Below are 17,227 nucleotides of genomic sequence, written 5' to 3' on the forward strand. Positions count from 1 at the left end.
AGAGTTGTTACATGTACATTTATTTCGAAAGCCATTAAGATAAACAACTCATTGCAGAGAGGATGCCATATGCATTTTTTACTCCAATGAATGGTCCGGCTTTCAATATCAACTAATCGATTTTTGTGATCAGCATTTCCTCGGCGCTAATTAACAGTTTACCAGAATTTTGCTTTCTTTGAAAATAGTCATCAGAACACGTCCCCGGAAGTGCACTAGATACGAAAAATATAAAAAAAATCTAATGTATCATTTTTTGCTCACTCATTAACGAAATGCAAATAGTGAAATAATAAATCGCTTTTAGCAGCCTGTATTGTTCAATTTTGTCAAAATAAACTAAAACAAACCATTGATTATGAATTATTCACTTGCAAGTGAATAATGTTACCTCATTGAATCTGTATTCATGTGAACTTCAATTTAACCCCTTAGCTTGAGATAGATAGCACGAGAATTGTATGTGTAGAGTTATTTCAATGAAAAAAATGTCAACATTGAAAGTGGAACAAAGGTAAATCATTTGATTGACTGATTCGATCTACAAAAAATCATTTATTCTTATACAGATAAAAACGACGATAAACATTTATTTTTCATCTTTTATATGAAATTAAAAGTCATAGAAAAATCCAACAGTACGAGTTTGCTTTATCTATTTATATCTATATTTATGTTTACATCTCTGATATGGCCATCGGATGACTTTAGAGGTCAACTCGACAGTAAATTAGATAGCGTCTAAACTAAAATACACACGAAACGAAGCTACGTATTTTCATGCCCGTGTCCTGTTAGACTTTTAATAGTTTGGATAAATGTTTTACATTGTTATAAATCAAATATGAGACTTTGATTAAAATCGGTGAACACGAATTTGACAGCTAGAGATCCTTAAATTAAGTGTAAAATTTAAAAGATACTCATTACCGATGCATATAAAAATGACTCGTGAGAGTCTAACTCGTGCATTTACTTTTGACAAACTAACTGCAATTACAATTTTTAAAAATACTTACAGAAATGGCAAACTTAACGGAACGTTTTTTGCTCTGTTCAGGAATCATTGTATACTATCTGGAAAAGATAGACCAACCTGGAGAAGATATATCCAATGATGTTAGTTTATGTTGTTCCTTTGTGCAAAACTAGATATTGTAGTTATTTCAAAAATTAAATGAGAGAAATTTACGGCACATTTCGAAACTCGTTTTACTCTTATACATCTTTTTGACATATGCAACAATCAACAAATTATAAAAACATATATCGTCAAAAAGGGATTTCTCATTTCCATGAAATTCCAGGGAATTAAGCAATCCAAGATACTAACATAAAGTTTATAAACAAACAGATGACATATCTCAAAATTTATCAGCTCTAATTACAAACTTGGCATTTTTACAAGCAAGACTTGCTGTCTTTTTTTTTATGACTATGTTCAAATTCTAATACTACATAATAATATAAAACATTGGTGCATCTCTCACATTTACATAATAGTCTCCAATTTTAAATTTGAATACCATGGCTCTTAAAATTTCTTATTTGCTAAAATGAAAAGAGGTGAAATTACTTCCACAATACAGTTCATAAGTACAGTATGCATAAATATGCAATTTACAAATTGTATAGCTTTACAAACACAGAACTAATAAATGTCAGAAATATCAGTGACATGTTTAACAGTTTGTTAGTTACAATATACGTATAATATAAATATGTCTTAAATAATGTTTCTGCACTTAAATCCATAAAGTAAGTACTTTCCTGAATTGCAAAGTTCCTTAGTGTTTTTAACAAGAAGCAATTATACTAATTAATAAGTTGAAAGTCTAGACCAATACCAGAGCCAAACAATACTGTGCAATCATCTTTCATCTCCTTTCATTAATCATTCTTGATAAACAATGATTAGTCACGTTTTCATTTTTGTCTTGATAATATCATACCAGTAGTAAGCTATTCAATTAGGGGATTTCAAAAGTCGATTGTGAAATATCATTGTTTGAACTAATCAACTAGGAGAATAATGAGTGTTAAAACAATGGATTAAAATATAGATTAGAAATTATTCAACATGCTGGAACTAAATGCAAAATGAAGGAGGGAAACATTATGTGTTTTCTGCAGTATATTACATCTAAATCGTTGTATCGTACTATCAGCTTACAATCATGGTAAAACATTACCTTATGGATTGTTCTTTTGCCTCCGCTTAAGAGTAAATTACTTCATTATTCACAGTTTGAACTACAGACACATAAGCTCAAGTTTCCTTAAACATGATCAACCTACTTTATACTAGTTGCATGACTTAATGGTACAGGAAAATGGCTGCTTATAAACATTAAACCCCCCAGAAACTCAAATTCAAGGACAGTTTCTATCTACAAAATTGTCTGCTCCATGTTCGGATGGTTGTCCCTTTGACATATTCATTCTCAATTTTATTAATCTCAGCTCATCGTTTATACTTCCATGACCTATAGGTACACAATAAAGGCCTGCTTATGATCATGTTCACCTGTTTATCATCATTTAAGTGCTGCTTCTTTGATTAATATGGATTCGGCTTCTTGTTTTGTATATTAATATATTTGCTTCAAAATTCAAAAGAAAATTAGTACCTGTTCAATCAAGTGGTTAGTTGTTAAAACAATTACAAGACTGTTATAAAAAAGAATGGCCTCTTTTAAGGCAAACCAATATTACTGATAAAACTTTGTAGACCTGATATTTGAATTATTATCTTCAAGATATATGATTGTTTACCTCAATTTCAATATTTCTAACATAATTTGAAAATAAAATACAAATGATCAAACATTTGTATCATTTTGCTGTCTTCAATGTATTGTCCGCGGTTCTATGTCTTTATTTGTTTGTGCAATCTTAAGTGAAATTTGATGCTGGTGCTTTGTATGCTTTGTTGTTTTTCCTACATAGTTGATCATTTTCGTGTATAATAAGATGCAAAAATACTACTGTCATGCCATATTATCAAAATATATTGGACATGAAAGCTTAAGCCAATCCACAATTCGAATTAAATCAGTTAAGTAATGAAATTCAGCGCAAAGTCCTTCCTCGTGTGGGCTGTGTCATACAAGAAAAATGTCTATTATTAAATTTACATGTTAACCCTCTGAGCCTGCTTGGTTTGGTTGAACGTTAGAAACTGCATATTTTTTTCTATAAAATGTCGTTTTGAAATTAGACTTATGCTAGAGTTTTAATTACATTAGATCATATCTAGGTCATTATCCTTCCTGATCACTTACATTAACTTCTAGTTTTTGATAGCGTGATTGTTGGTCAACGTTTATTGATTTGTGTAACACTTTTTAATTGTTGTTTAACTATTCAAAGTAATTATGTTATCCTTTGTGTTGTCTGTTGTCATTGAAATAATCGTAAATAATGTAATCATGAGTTATCAGAATTTTGCTTCCCGGAAAATTGTCATCTGAACACGTCCCTGAAAGAATGTTTCATCTATTATCAAACTTAAAGATAATCTTTTTTTTTCATTTTCGATGCATAATTGATTGCTGGTTGTTTAACACCCAGTGTCAATTTTTTCATGCAAATTCAGGATGATCGATGCATATAAAAATGACTCGTGAGAGTCTAACTCGTGCTGTAACTATTGACAAACTAACTGCAATTACAATTTAAAGACTAAAAAAAAACATGATATCTAACAACACATTCCTCACTGTGTTCGGTATCATGGTATACGATCTGGAATAGTTAAAGCAATCTTTCATTTTCAATTGGAGGAGAAACTCCCAATGATATTGTTTTTCATAATCCTCGGTGGTACAAAACTAAATATTGTAGCTATGTCAAAAAAGTATAGAATAAACGCTAGTAGACTGAAGACACATTTCAACACAAATTCTCTTTTTTATCTTTTTGATCTATGCAACAATCAACAAATTAAAAAAAACAATCGTCAGAAAGGTGATTTCGTTTATAAATAGAATTTCAACAAAAAGATCATGCCGAGATGTTAACTTCTCGTTAGATGTGCAGATAATTTCAGCTCCAAACACAAACTTGTCGACCGTATGGTGACATATAGTTGTTAATATCTGTGCCATTATGTCCCTAGAGAAAAGTTGTCTCATCGCCAATCATACCAGATCTTTTTTTTATATTCTAACATGACATGACATGTTCTCTTATATTTTTATGACTATGTTCAAATTAAATATAAACTTTGGTTTTTACTCTCACAAACATGTTTTATAATCTTCAGTTTTAAATTTAGTAGCCATGTGTCTTAAATTTCTGATATGATTCTTAAAAAAAAAGGATCGAAAAAAACAAGAGACAATCAAAACTGTGTAAGCAACTTTCGGTTCATCATTAAAACTTATGCATATAAGTATCACCATTGTTAACAAATGAGTTTTCCCAATTAAGTTTCCCACACATGCCTTGATAAAGTTCCGTATATGTATGTATCATTCGTGGTAAACAATGATTCATGATTATATCAGTTCTCATCTTTAATAAATCACGTTTTTATGTTTTTCGTAGCAATATCACACCTTAAATAGTGTGATTGTCGATTGTGGAACATATTGTTGGGCTAATGAATTTGTGGACTATCAAGTGCAAGACAATGGAATTAACTATATATTAGAACTTATTCAACTTGCCAGTACTTAATGAATGCACTAAATTAAAAACAAACAAAAAATTGAACAGGCTATCTGCAATGTATTGTTCGTGATTTTGTCTTTCTTCGTGGGTGTAATTTATTGAAAAAAGTGTAATGCTGGTGCTTGTGGGATCTGCAGTTTCCTTTCCCAACAGAGTTGATCATTCTTGTTATTATTTTGTGTATGATGTAATGATACATATATTTAGTGATGCCAAATTGTTAATAAAAAAGAGAAGAATTGAAAGCTTAAGTCTATCAAAAACTTCTATCAAATCAGTTAAATGATTTAATGAATTTATGATCATTCCTTTGTGTGATTGTTTGATACAAGATGAAGGCCTTTATATTGTCAATTTAAAGGAGAATTGTACAAGAGTTTTACTTGCATGAGCAACACGATTGAGATCAACATCTACTTATCTTTCAGGAATACCTACGTTTACCCCCGTTTTTTTACCGGATTTTTGTTGCTCAAGCTTTTTTGTGTAGCATTTTGTAATTGCTGTTAATTGTACCTATGTTGGCGGTGGTGTTATATGTTGTCATTGAAGTCATCGTTTTCAATGCCCTTTGTGTTTTCTCTCTTAAACAATAAAAACACGTTCATTATTGTATTCTAGTCTTTTATAATATTTGCTAATGTGCTTTGCCTATATTCCTTTTTGTGCTTCTTTGTTACATATCTGTTTGTTTTATAGTGATTAGGATTATAACACAATGTTGATCGCTGTATACCTAATTTTTACATTTTACATTTAAAAAAATTGAGAATGGAAAAAGGGAATGTGTAAAAGAGACTACAACCCGACTTAAGACCATACACTGCCGAAAGACCCGAATAGGCCTTCAACGCAGCGAGAAAATCCCGCCCCTGGAGGCGTGCTTTCGGTTGTACCTACCTATTGTGTCTGTTTGTGTTGTTCACACATCGTTGTGAATATAATGTAAGCTGATGCGACTGTCATACAAGTGAGAGATTTAGCTAGCTATAAAACCAGGTTCGTTCTATCATTTTCTACATCAGAAACTGCCAAGTCAGGAATATGAGTTATTATTCATTTGTTCGTTATTTTTATTATATTACGTTTGACGTGGCTCAGTACTTTTACATTCCGTCATTGTGTTATTATGCTATGGTATTTTTTTCCTACATGCTTTGTCATTGTTCCTTTTTGTTTCCTCTTTGTGGATATATTTAGTGATTTAACAATGCTATACTCCTATTAATGACGTTTTGAGTATTATGTCTGTTTGATTTGTATACATATCTTTGTCACTATACTGGACTTTTACGCGACTGTTATACAATTGAGAGGTTGATCTAACTTAAAACCAAGTTTAATCCACCATTTTCAACATAAAAAAATGCCTGTACCAAGGTAGGAATATGACAGTTGTTATCCATTCTTCGTTTGACGTGTTTGAGCTTTTAATTTTGCCATTTGATATGGACTTTCCTTCTTGAGTTTTCCTCCAAGCTCAATATTTCAGTGATTTTACTTGTTTTGCTTTTTGTATTTCTTTATTTATACAAAAATGTATATATTATAAATATAACGGAATTTGATGAGACTGTTATTAAAGAGAGATAGTTAGCGCTATAGAACCAGGTTTAATCCACCATTTTCTACATTTGAAAATGCCTGTACCAAGTCAGGAATATGACAGTTCTTGTCTATTCGTTTTTGATGCGTTTTGTTATTTGATTTTGCCATGTGATTATGGACTTTCCGTATTGATTTTCCTCTGAGTTCAGTATTTTTGTGATTTTACTTTTTTATAGACTAATCAGTTGTATGTTACGGTATTCAAAGCGAAACAATGAAGGACTTCTTGTTATAGTCAGTGGACACAACTCTGATTACAGAACATAGTATCTGCTGTTTGCTAGGAATCAATATCATATTCATTGTTTCATCAAATAGGACTTTTTCTTTATTTTTAAAAGTGCTGTTATTCTTCTTTTCTATATAAAGAGTGGGTCGATCGCTCCCGAACATGTTTAAATTCTCCAAATTCGGTATTCTAAAAAATATATTTTGTAATTTCGTTGCCTTTTATAGATGACTATACGGAATATTATTTTCTTATTGTTAAAGGTCAAACAAGGACCCGTTATTGTTTACATTCATATCATATGTATAGATGAGCCGTTATACGTGATAATTGTTTGGATATGACAGTTTAACTAATTGTGAAAGGTTATCAATTTCTTATAACAGTTTAAGTTCTAGAATTTGTCTTATCAGATTACTGATATTACAATTTATTACCGATAATTTATTATTTTGTTATAGCAAAGTTGTAGTTTCAATAGGAACCGAAAATGACCCTTATTTCTGACAAAAATTTAAAATAAGTATGAATTGATCAATACAAAAATAAATTATAGCTTTTAAAATGAAAATATCGAAACTATATTTTTTAATAACTTACGTACTTGCACTCTGTTCATGCCGTCACACTCATTTTGATTTTCGACGAAAATCTTGGATGCGAAACATAAAGCGCAGCCGTTGACAAAAAAATATGTTAGCATTATCTTTGTTATGGCAATTAGCATATCTGACACAAATATTTAGTTAATGGACGCCTGCGCTCTATTTTTCATAGGCATTAATCTGGTTGAAATAATTACGACTGATGAAAAATGTTTATCTTCTCTGCATGTCTTTTTATCAACTTAAAAGATTCTGAAATATTGAACTTAATAATTGGGGGTAAAAAATGCCACGTACCGAATCTACTAAAGGGAATTGGAAGATTGTTTAGTTGAAATAGATAAATAATTTTTATAGCACATAATATGAAAAATACTTCAATTGATATGTCGCTAACGAACCCCTGTAGGAAAAGTGTCGTCATATCTGATGATAAGTTGTTTGTGTTAATCAGAATAATTCAAATTTCTTTGTATAACCTGAAATCTGATATTGTATAATGTTGCTTACCCACCTACACTTACTTAAGAGGAAGTCCTGGCCATCCTATGTTGGTTCTATGCTCCTGTGGCATTTCAACCAAAATGACCACTGAACGTTTGTGAATGCTACTAGATGGTAGCATTTCTTTATTTATCTACTGTTTATCTCTTTTTTTCGATAAAAAATATATTAATTAAGTAATACTTTGGGATAATACATGCTGTAATGAACTATTAATTGAAATGTTTGTCAGTTTTATGCTTGTTTTGATTATCTTATATTTGTCATTTATTTTTGTTAATTTAGAAACACTCATATTGTCTGAGTTTTTAACGTATATTTTGTCCTTATATTCTTATCCTTATTTTAATTTTTGAAAATAAAGGAGAGATTATGTTTCAAAGGCTTTCTTGAAATAGACTTCTTAGGTTTGATATGCATGTATAAAAGTGAATTATAATGTGTTATATATAAATATGATACTAGCCCACAATTCATCGATCATTCTAAGTATGTTCTCAATGCTCTTCAACTTCGTACTTTATTTTGCTTTTTAACATTTTTTTTATTCGAGAGTTGATGATGAGTCTTTTGAAGACCAAACGCGCGTCGGCGTAAATATAAGATTACAATCTTGGTATCTATGATGAGTTTTATCTAGTTTTATTAATGACCGTACTGTAAATCAAATAAATAATACGGACGTTTACAATCGTTTTCATCCCGTTTATTTGACCGTAAAATGTCAAATTGTTTAAGTTAAAATATCCTTATACATGAAACGGGAAAAAGCAAAATGGTATAAAAGTTATAACACATGATGACCGACATTGCCATTAAAAATCCTGAGAAAGCTCGAAAGAGTAATCAACAGACGAATAAGGGATGGTGGCCATTTTATTTTTTTCCTTCATAAAACCTTATTGTTAACTTTTGTTTGAACTTTATACCTACTGTTAGATAAAGGCAACAGTAGTATACCACTGTTCGAAACTCATAAATCGATGATGAAAAAACAAATCTGGGTTACAAACTAAAACAGAAATACATCAAAGATCAGAGGAGAACAACGACATAACAGAAACACAACACAAAAAATGTAACACACACAAAAACGAAATAAAATATAAAAATGGCCGTTTGCCTGACTTGGTACAGGACATTTTAAGAACAAAATGGTGGGTGGAACCTGTTTTTGATGCATGTCAAACCTCCCGCTTTCATGTCAATGTCAAATATAACAGTAAAATGACCACATTACATGACAGGACTATAAACCAAATAAATGGGAGAACATATGGGACAGAGAAATACACGAATAATAGCTACCAAAAGGTAATAGGCTTAATATTTAATACGCCCCCACAAGACTAACCAGTGACGCTCATATGAAAAAAGTTTGAAAGCTAAAACAAGTACAAAGTCGAAGAGCACTGAGGACCAAAAGTTCCAAAAAGTTGTGTCCAATACGGCTTTGGTTTTCTGGATTAAGAACATCCTTATTATTAAGAATAATTCATACTTTTGCAAACAGTAAATTTAAAAAAATTACTATATAATAGATAATCATGATAAAACGGAAGTGGTGACTTACTACAGAATAAAAACGGATACAAAACATAAAACAAACTAATCCAGCATTGACTCATTGATTAACAATGATGAATATATTTTTTGGTTCACCCTTAGGTGACCTTAGTTGTACTAGAATTTTCTTTATATAGAAATGAGATTCAAATAGGTTTTTTTCGCATTCTGGGTTAAGTTTAACCGAAAACAGCGCCTTTTATATTCGTACTTTATTTGGCCTTTTTAACATTTTTGGATTCGAGCGTCATTGATGAGTCTTTTGTAGACGACACGCGCGTCTGGCGTATATACAAAATTTAGTCCTGGTATCTATGATGAGTTTATCTATACCACTAGCGATTAGTCTTCGAGGATATCATCAGCTCTGTATCCTATGCATAATTCTTTTTTAAAATTCGCAGTTTGAAAATGAAAGTTAATAATAATAATGATAAGATACTCAGGGTTCAAAACAATCTGGCAAAGATGTATTTGAATATTCTTCTGTTGATTATCACGTATCTTCATATCCTCTGCCTATCAAGTTTTAGGTTTGGGCGTTCCAAATGAAGATTAATCCAGAAAAGACATTCGAACGCAAGCAATCTCTTAAATTATATTTTCATAAAGGATCATCAATTTAAAAAAAAAGAAGATGTAGTATGAAATCCATAGAAACAACTCACCACAAAATACCAAAATGACACAGTAATTAACAACTATAGGTCACCGTACTACCTTCAACAATGAGCAAATCCTATACCGCATAATTAGTTATCGAGTATGTATATTCAAATTTATCATATACTTAGACTAAATAACATATGATTTTTACCGTATGATAATAGCATTAAATTAAAGTATTTTCCATATTTTTCGAATTGGTGCTTAGCGGGCTGATATGAAAAGTTTATCACATGCTTCGATTGTTATCACATGCCTTTCCGTAAAGTTATCACATGGCATTCCGGTGATATTCGGCAAATTTCGGAAAATACACCTCAATGCTACGTTTTTAGTGAAAAACATTACAAAGTAGTGTACAAATACTGTTTTGAATACTGGAAAGTATATTGTGTAAATTAATTAAATTAAATTTAAAAAAAAAAAAATATGCATTTTTTAAGTTTTTCTGAAACATAATTTAGAAAGTTACTTAAACAAAGTTGACTTTTCCAAACAATGTTTATTATGTATATTGTTGAATAATTTTTTGTCGATTCGTTCTAAAAAATGTGGGTTTTTTTTCTCTGTTGAGGCATATGATAGAAAGATTTCATATTGAATGTATCAAATTTTGGGTCCGACGTCCAGGAACTTTTTACTCTTTCAACTTCTTTTCGGGAACCGCGTAAAAGGATCAATATATGAATCTTTTATTTTTCTCTACTGTTGAAGCATATGATAAAAAGATCATAACATGTCATTTTTCATATCGCATGTATTATCGGCCCTCGGTCAATATCAGCCCTCGAGCCATGCGGCTCTTGGGCTGATATTGAACCTTGGGCTGATAATACATGCGATATGAAAAATGCCATGTAATAATCTGATAGTATTAAAAAATATCTTTCAATTTCAGACGCATATTATTTATCAAATTCTGTTTTTTTTTTATATAAAATAAAAACTTGTTTATCATCCTTTGCTTCTTTAAATATTTAGTAAATATATGTTTTTTTGTTTATTTGTTTTTTCTGTTGTGGTTCATTCAAATTCTATTTTGTGGACTGTTTGCTTATTTTTCAAGGCTTTGCATTTTTTGTTTTTAGATGGTTATGATCAATTTGTTGGTTTGTTTTTCAAAAAGCGTGAGATTCCTTTTATGTAAAATATTTTTACTTATGTTTAATGTTTATTATGAAAGTACCCACTCAAGCGTTCTTATACATGGATTCTTTATTTGAAACAAATACTGGTAATCAACCAATGGAATTATAAACTTGTACCACTTATACCACATCTTCTCATATATATATAATTAAAAAAAAATGTTATTTAATTACATATAATTCCTTGAGTTAGCAATCATTGCAAATTTTTCCCCACATAATATTAAACGCTTTTCAGTAGTGTCTTTCGGTTCTTATGTCGTTGGATTGCTGTTTTCATGAATATATTTCTTTATCGCTATTTTGTGCATTTTTCGTTTGATCTTTTTTTGTGATAATTTTCATATCATGCTTCTCGCTTGAGATGGAAAAATTATCACTAGAAACTAAGCAGGCACGTGGCGTTACTAACGAAATTGACATGAAATTGAAACGTCGTCATAGGTAAAATAGCGATAAATAGATTATCATTGGTCATCTCAACTCGATTGCTTTTCTCACTTTCGCTGTTCCAGCTCAAGCGAGAAAATCAATCTCGTTGAGATGATCAACGATAATCTATAATTATATTTTTTGTTGTTCCTTTCACAAAAACAAATTCCATCCTAGTATCAGTTTTCACTTTGATATCTGTATTGAAAATAAACATATTTCGATGGTTGATTGCATATTTGGAGGACAAACCTAGTTTTGCGCCGAGTATGAAAAAGTTAACATTTTTCTGACATTGACCTTATATTGTTTTTATACTGCAACTTAAATAAATAACTGCATTGCTGTTTTAATTGTAACATAAATTCAAACTTATTTGCATCCCTTAATGAACCCCTTACTGTGGAAAAAGTGGTCCATGAAAAAATGTGTCAAAGAGACAACAACCCGACCATAGAAAAAAACAACAGCAGAAGGTCACCAACAGGTCTTCCATGTAGCGAGAAATATACGCACCCGGAGACGTCTTTCAGCTGGCCCCAAATATATACTAGTTGAGTGATAATGAACGCCATACTAATTTCCAAATTGTACACAAGAAACTAAAATAAAAGTAATACAAGACTAACAAAGGCCAGAGGCTCCTGACTTGGGGCAGGCGCAAACATGCTATATTTAGGAAATAGGAAAACTAGTTGCAGTATAAAACTGAAATGCTGACTTTCTTTGAAAAGTGGGAGGAGTTTGTAAAAAACATTGCAATGCAGCTGTTATAAAAGGCAATCTATAAATAAAAATACATGAGAGATTAGTTACAATATGTAACGAACAACTAATCAAGCACCTAATAAATGAGATTCAAACTTGACTGTTGTTAAGACGGTAAATGAAATATGTTTTGCTATGAGTTGACTAATCTTTGTTTTTAAAATCGGTTATTTATCTTACTACAGCAAAAAAGACTTTAATAATGTTGCTTATAAAAAAAACATATGGAGTTTCCGTTAAGAATTTTTCTCGGAGCTCGGTATTTTTGCTACTTTAACTTTTTTGTTAACCTTCGTACACAACACGTGCTTTTTGGATAACCGTCTACAGTTTGAATCCAGATTAATAGTTAAGAAAGACAAACTTTAAGTATTAATCGGTTTTTAGTATCAAACTTCGAAAGCCTTGATAGATAAGACAAAACCATTTCATGTGACATTTTACTCCGGATGTTGCACTGTTAGTTTTTTTTCTGATATAACCTTTAACGGTTTCGCTCGAGATTTATAGTTTGTCAGTTGATAGTCTCAAACTTAAAAAGCCTTGACAAAATAGACAAACCCATATAAGATGACCTTTTCCCCAGGCAAAGCATTCTCAGTTTTAAGAAATGTAAACATATAGTCCGGAATAGGCGTTATAAAATTGGGATCGGGAACGGAAAATATGTAAATGAGATAAAAACCCGACCAAAGAGCAGATAACAACCGTCATACTTAAATCCAAAACATATACATGAACTACAATCAAAATGCATTCAGGACTAACAAAGATCAGAGGCTCCTGACATGGGACAAAAGCAAAAATGCTGCGGGGTTAAACATGTTTTGTGAGATCTCAACCCTTCCCCTATACCTCTAGTCAATGTAGTATAACAAAACGTACAGCAATACGCACAATAAAACTCAGTTTAAAAAAAGCCAAGAGTCCGATGTCAGAATACGTAGAAAAAGAAACTTACCAAAATGACAAAGATACATAGATTACCAAAGGACTTTTAGCAGTTACTGACATGCCAGTATAGCATTCAAATATATGAAAATAGAACATGAACAGAGTAACAGTTGCAAATATTTTAAAAAAGATCAACGACCCGTTACCAAATATCAATAATTTGGTGCAGCAGTGTAATAACTTGTGAAAGCAGACTATCAATTTGTTAATGCAGCGAAATTATTTCAGATTACAAATTGATAATACTACTATTACTGGTAAATAAATTTGATTAGTTTGATTAATGATTACTTGATAGAACAAATGGTTAATTTGATATAACAAAAAGGTAACTAGAATTAACCGAATACTGAGTTGAAATAGATAAATTACAAATGCCAATACGGACACGCGACTCACTAAACCCGGTAAGAACTTCGTCGTCATGTCTTTAGTAAATATGTTTGTGTTAATCAGAATCAATCACCTTTGGTTGTGTAACCTTATCTTTGTTATTGTATAATGTTGTTGTTTACGGAAGAAGACGGAGATGTTTGTTTTCAATCATGACGTGTGAAGGAAAACCATGGAAACGGGGATTTGTTAATTTGACACCATATATCTATATAAATTTTCGAAAGTGCATAATGGTCATTAAACATTTGATTCGTATACATAAACATTTAACTCTGAGGATGCAAGGAACAGACAATATTGGTAAGTTCCTTTATAATTGTTTAAGACAAGAGATTTTCATTAAAGCGTCGACAAGGTAAACGATTGAATACTTGTATTAAGATTTGAAACCAAATGTAGGTTATGATTACAAGTATTTTTGATTAACGAGTACAAAAACAATGTATACACTACGATCGATTTTTTTCAAATTGACTATTGTGAACAAAAAGCAATGTACGATAAATTAAACCTCCTGTTGAAATTACAGTTTTAAAATGGACAATGGTGATGCGAAAAAAAAATGTGTTTTTCTGTCACAAAAGCCGCTTATTTAGAGAAAAGGTAGCACAGACCATTTTTAGGGGTTTTGTTCAAGTTGCACCTGGCCTCAATTGATTTGTGTTATGATTTGGACTGTTTAAGTCAAGCATAAGTAACAACTTTAAGAATATAGAGATATGTATAATATATCTCACTTTATTATAAAAAAAAATTGAATAGTATATTGATATTGATAAAAAAAAATCTATTGCAAATCAGTATTTTGATATTATGCTTTATTTAATTTCAATTTTCAAGAGAGAATTTACCAAGATAGTAATTCATACTAATTTTCCTCATAACATCAACATAATTATGTATGAAATATATCAAAGTAACATATCAGATATATCTTTATTTTAGCTTTGCTGCACCCCAACACTACCAGCATCTTTGCTAACGGTAAGTAATTTCATTTAAAATTTCACGATCTTTAGTAAGAAGAATTTTAGTGAAAGGTTCAACTTGAATTAAGTGCTTTCATGTTTCTAGCACTATGGTGATGTTTATTTCCCTTAGACTAAGTTATTGTCCACTTGGCGTCTTTTTTTATTTAGCTAGGCGCACACCAGTGATCTGAGTTAAGGAACAATAATAATTGGTTTCGGCTGCACTTTAAAAGCCTTTTTAGTTTTGATGCTCGATATATTTCATGCATTGCCTATTTGCACGTCAGGACTTATTTTTCTAATTATATTGAAAGTGATTGTTAATCAGCTCTTGAAACGCTTTACGTTGGACTTTGATATCATGCTTCATGTATATGTTGGGATGAAGCGAAAAATCAATCGGAAAATAACTTAGGATTCAATCTTTATTTTTTTTTTTTATATTTGACAGAATGTTTAAAATGTAATTGATTGGATATGTCAATATATACCAACTCTTGCACCGCAACCAGCTTTGTCTTTAATGCACGTAAAATGTGCGTTCACCATATTACTGTCAAAAATAATCACTTAATTTATTTGTGCTTAGTATTCATGATTTTCTGAACAATTGACATATACACCATATCTTTTTTTGTTCTAAATATTGTTTAACTAAATGCTAAGGAGAAATCGATATTAATCATTGTAAAGATATCTCAAAATGCGCTAACGTAATTATAGATTATTAATGTATTTTTTTTCTATTTTATAGCAATTCGTCCATACGCAATACAAAATGCAACATCTGATGGAGGTCCATTCGGAATGTTTCCAGAAATTACAATAGAATTCCATACAAACTCTATGGCTCTAGCTGCCATCTGTAGTTGCACGTCCATCGTTATTGTCTGCATATTTCTGTACTGCTGCTGTCGAGCCAGTCGTAGGGACGGGAACTACGAATGTTCATGTGCATATGAAAGACCTACCTCGCATTCAGTAAGTGTGTTACAGTCATATTACTAAAATTTATATCATATTAACTCGTACCATAGGTTTTCATAAACTTTATCTTCGTACAAAAGCATAATAATAACATATATGTCAGGAGCCAACAACCTACTTCTAACAGGGTCCCAATAAGAGCGTTACAATCTTCAGAGACGTTTTTTTTTATTAGATAGACGAAATAACTACTATGTAAGCATATCCCATGTTATTGGCATTATACTTATATATTTAGTCAATTTTGTTCGGCAGTCCCTTTTATTCGTTGTTCTTTTTATCCCCTTAAGGCATTGTTGTTCGATCGTCGCCCATACAAATTATTGATGTTTTGTAACAACAGAAGATTATCTTTTAAATGACTAAATTAATTACAAATAACATAAATTACTTCAATCGTACCCGCTGGTACAAAATAGTAGAAATTGTCCTGTTATACTTTCTGATATTATGAACCATTAGTAACATTTAGATTTCTTGTGTTATGAACTTTATAACAAAAATATGATATGGACTAGCATTATATTACACATGATATTCTAAATTATATACAACATTAGTTACTCTATGTAAAAAAATATTAAAGTAATCATATGCGATGTTTCCATTGAAAATTATAAGTATATTTTTTTCAGACATCTAGTAAAAGGTCTTCGGCTCTTATATCTGGTTCAATATCTATCAGGATTCCTACCTCTGAAAGCAGATATCAACCTTACAAACCAACAACCGATACAATATTTGAACAGTCCGAAAGTGAAGATAGTTCTGCAGTTAATATGACTCAGAAGAAAACCACATCGCTTGACGTTTGAATCCATTTGACTACAAGGTGTTAAAAACAGACTAACAAAATGTTATCCGACCCTGTAGACCTCTGACAAAAAATGTGAAAACCAATAAATGCATTTTTGTCAAAATAATAGCATTGCGTTATATGGCTATTACGCTTAAATATGACCAGCAACTTAACAACATAAAGTTTCATCCACATCAACCAGGTATCTAGAGAGAATTTCATTTGCATGTCTTATGCTCCATATTGGAGAATATACTTTGCATCAGTGTTTCTTTCCAAATTATTGACTACGCAAGGCAACTGAAAATGCGACACAGCGTTATAGTATGTCATGAAGGTTTATGATTTTTTCACCATCTGTATTTTACATGCTCTATGTATTTATATTTTTATAATGTGCATTCCATTTTTGTATATTTTTATTAAATCATGATATATTTTTAAAAAGCTAACTTTTTTTATCCTCCCTATTCTGTGTATTGGAACAACTTAGCTCCACCAAGGTTAGATTTGGTTTAAACATATTCATTTACAGTGGATTGGGAAACAAGTTTTGCAACTTGTATTAATCCCTTTCCGCTTTGCGGGTGCAAGTACTGCCTTGTAGCGGCATTAGCCTACTCTTTTTCGAAATCTACAAGGGTGTATTTAACGTGCAAGAGATATGGCTCTCTCTTAACACGGGTCAGCTATTTATCGTCCCCTTCCGACGGACTATCATCGTTTCCTCAGGACCATACTAGCAAAAGGTGTCAAGGGAGACCAAAAAAAAAGGAGTTCCTGAAATTTCATCCCGAACGGGAATCGAACCAGGAACCTTTGTGTTAGTAGTCCGATGCACTAACCACAGTTGAATTTGTTCTGCTCAATCACAACATAACAAAAGGCTTTAATCCGCAATTATATTTAATTCGCAA

At 31.2% G+C, this 17,227-nt stretch overlaps 1 protein-coding gene across 1 annotated transcript; it reads left to right on the forward strand.

Moving 5' to 3' along the window:
- The first annotated feature begins 13,688 nt into the window (after positions 1 to 13,688).
- On the forward strand, positions 13,689 to 16,704 carry LOC134696637 (uncharacterized). The gene is made up of 4 exons (XM_063558550.1): positions 13,689 to 13,853; positions 14,499 to 14,537; positions 15,279 to 15,505; positions 16,147 to 16,704. The coding sequence occupies exons 1-4, from the start codon at positions 13,703 to 13,705 to the stop codon at positions 16,324 to 16,326; spliced, it is 597 nt and encodes a 198-aa protein (XP_063414620.1). The 5' UTR covers positions 13,689 to 13,702; the 3' UTR covers positions 16,327 to 16,704.
- The last annotated feature ends 523 nt before the right edge of the window (positions 16,705 to 17,227 follow it).

Source organism: Mytilus trossulus, chromosome 14 (genome assembly GCF_036588685.1).
Source record: "Mytilus trossulus isolate FHL-02 chromosome 14, PNRI_Mtr1.1.1.hap1, whole genome shotgun sequence".
Classification (NCBI taxonomy): Eukaryota; Metazoa; Mollusca; class Bivalvia; order Mytilida; family Mytilidae; genus Mytilus; species Mytilus trossulus.

Excerpts from the sequence above, each read along its gene's own strand:
- LOC134696637 (XM_063558550.1), top strand. The coding sequence starts at position 13,703 with ATGACGTGTGAAGGAAAACCATGGAAACGGGGATTTGTTAATTTGACA. Across the intron at positions 13,854-14,498 it reads GCAAGGAACAGACAATATTG|CTTTGCTGCACCCCAACACT; the intron begins GTAAGTTCCTTT and ends TCTTTATTTTAG. Across the intron at positions 14,538-15,278 it reads TACCAGCATCTTTGCTAACG|CAATTCGTCCATACGCAATA; the intron begins GTAAGTAATTTC and ends TCTATTTTATAG.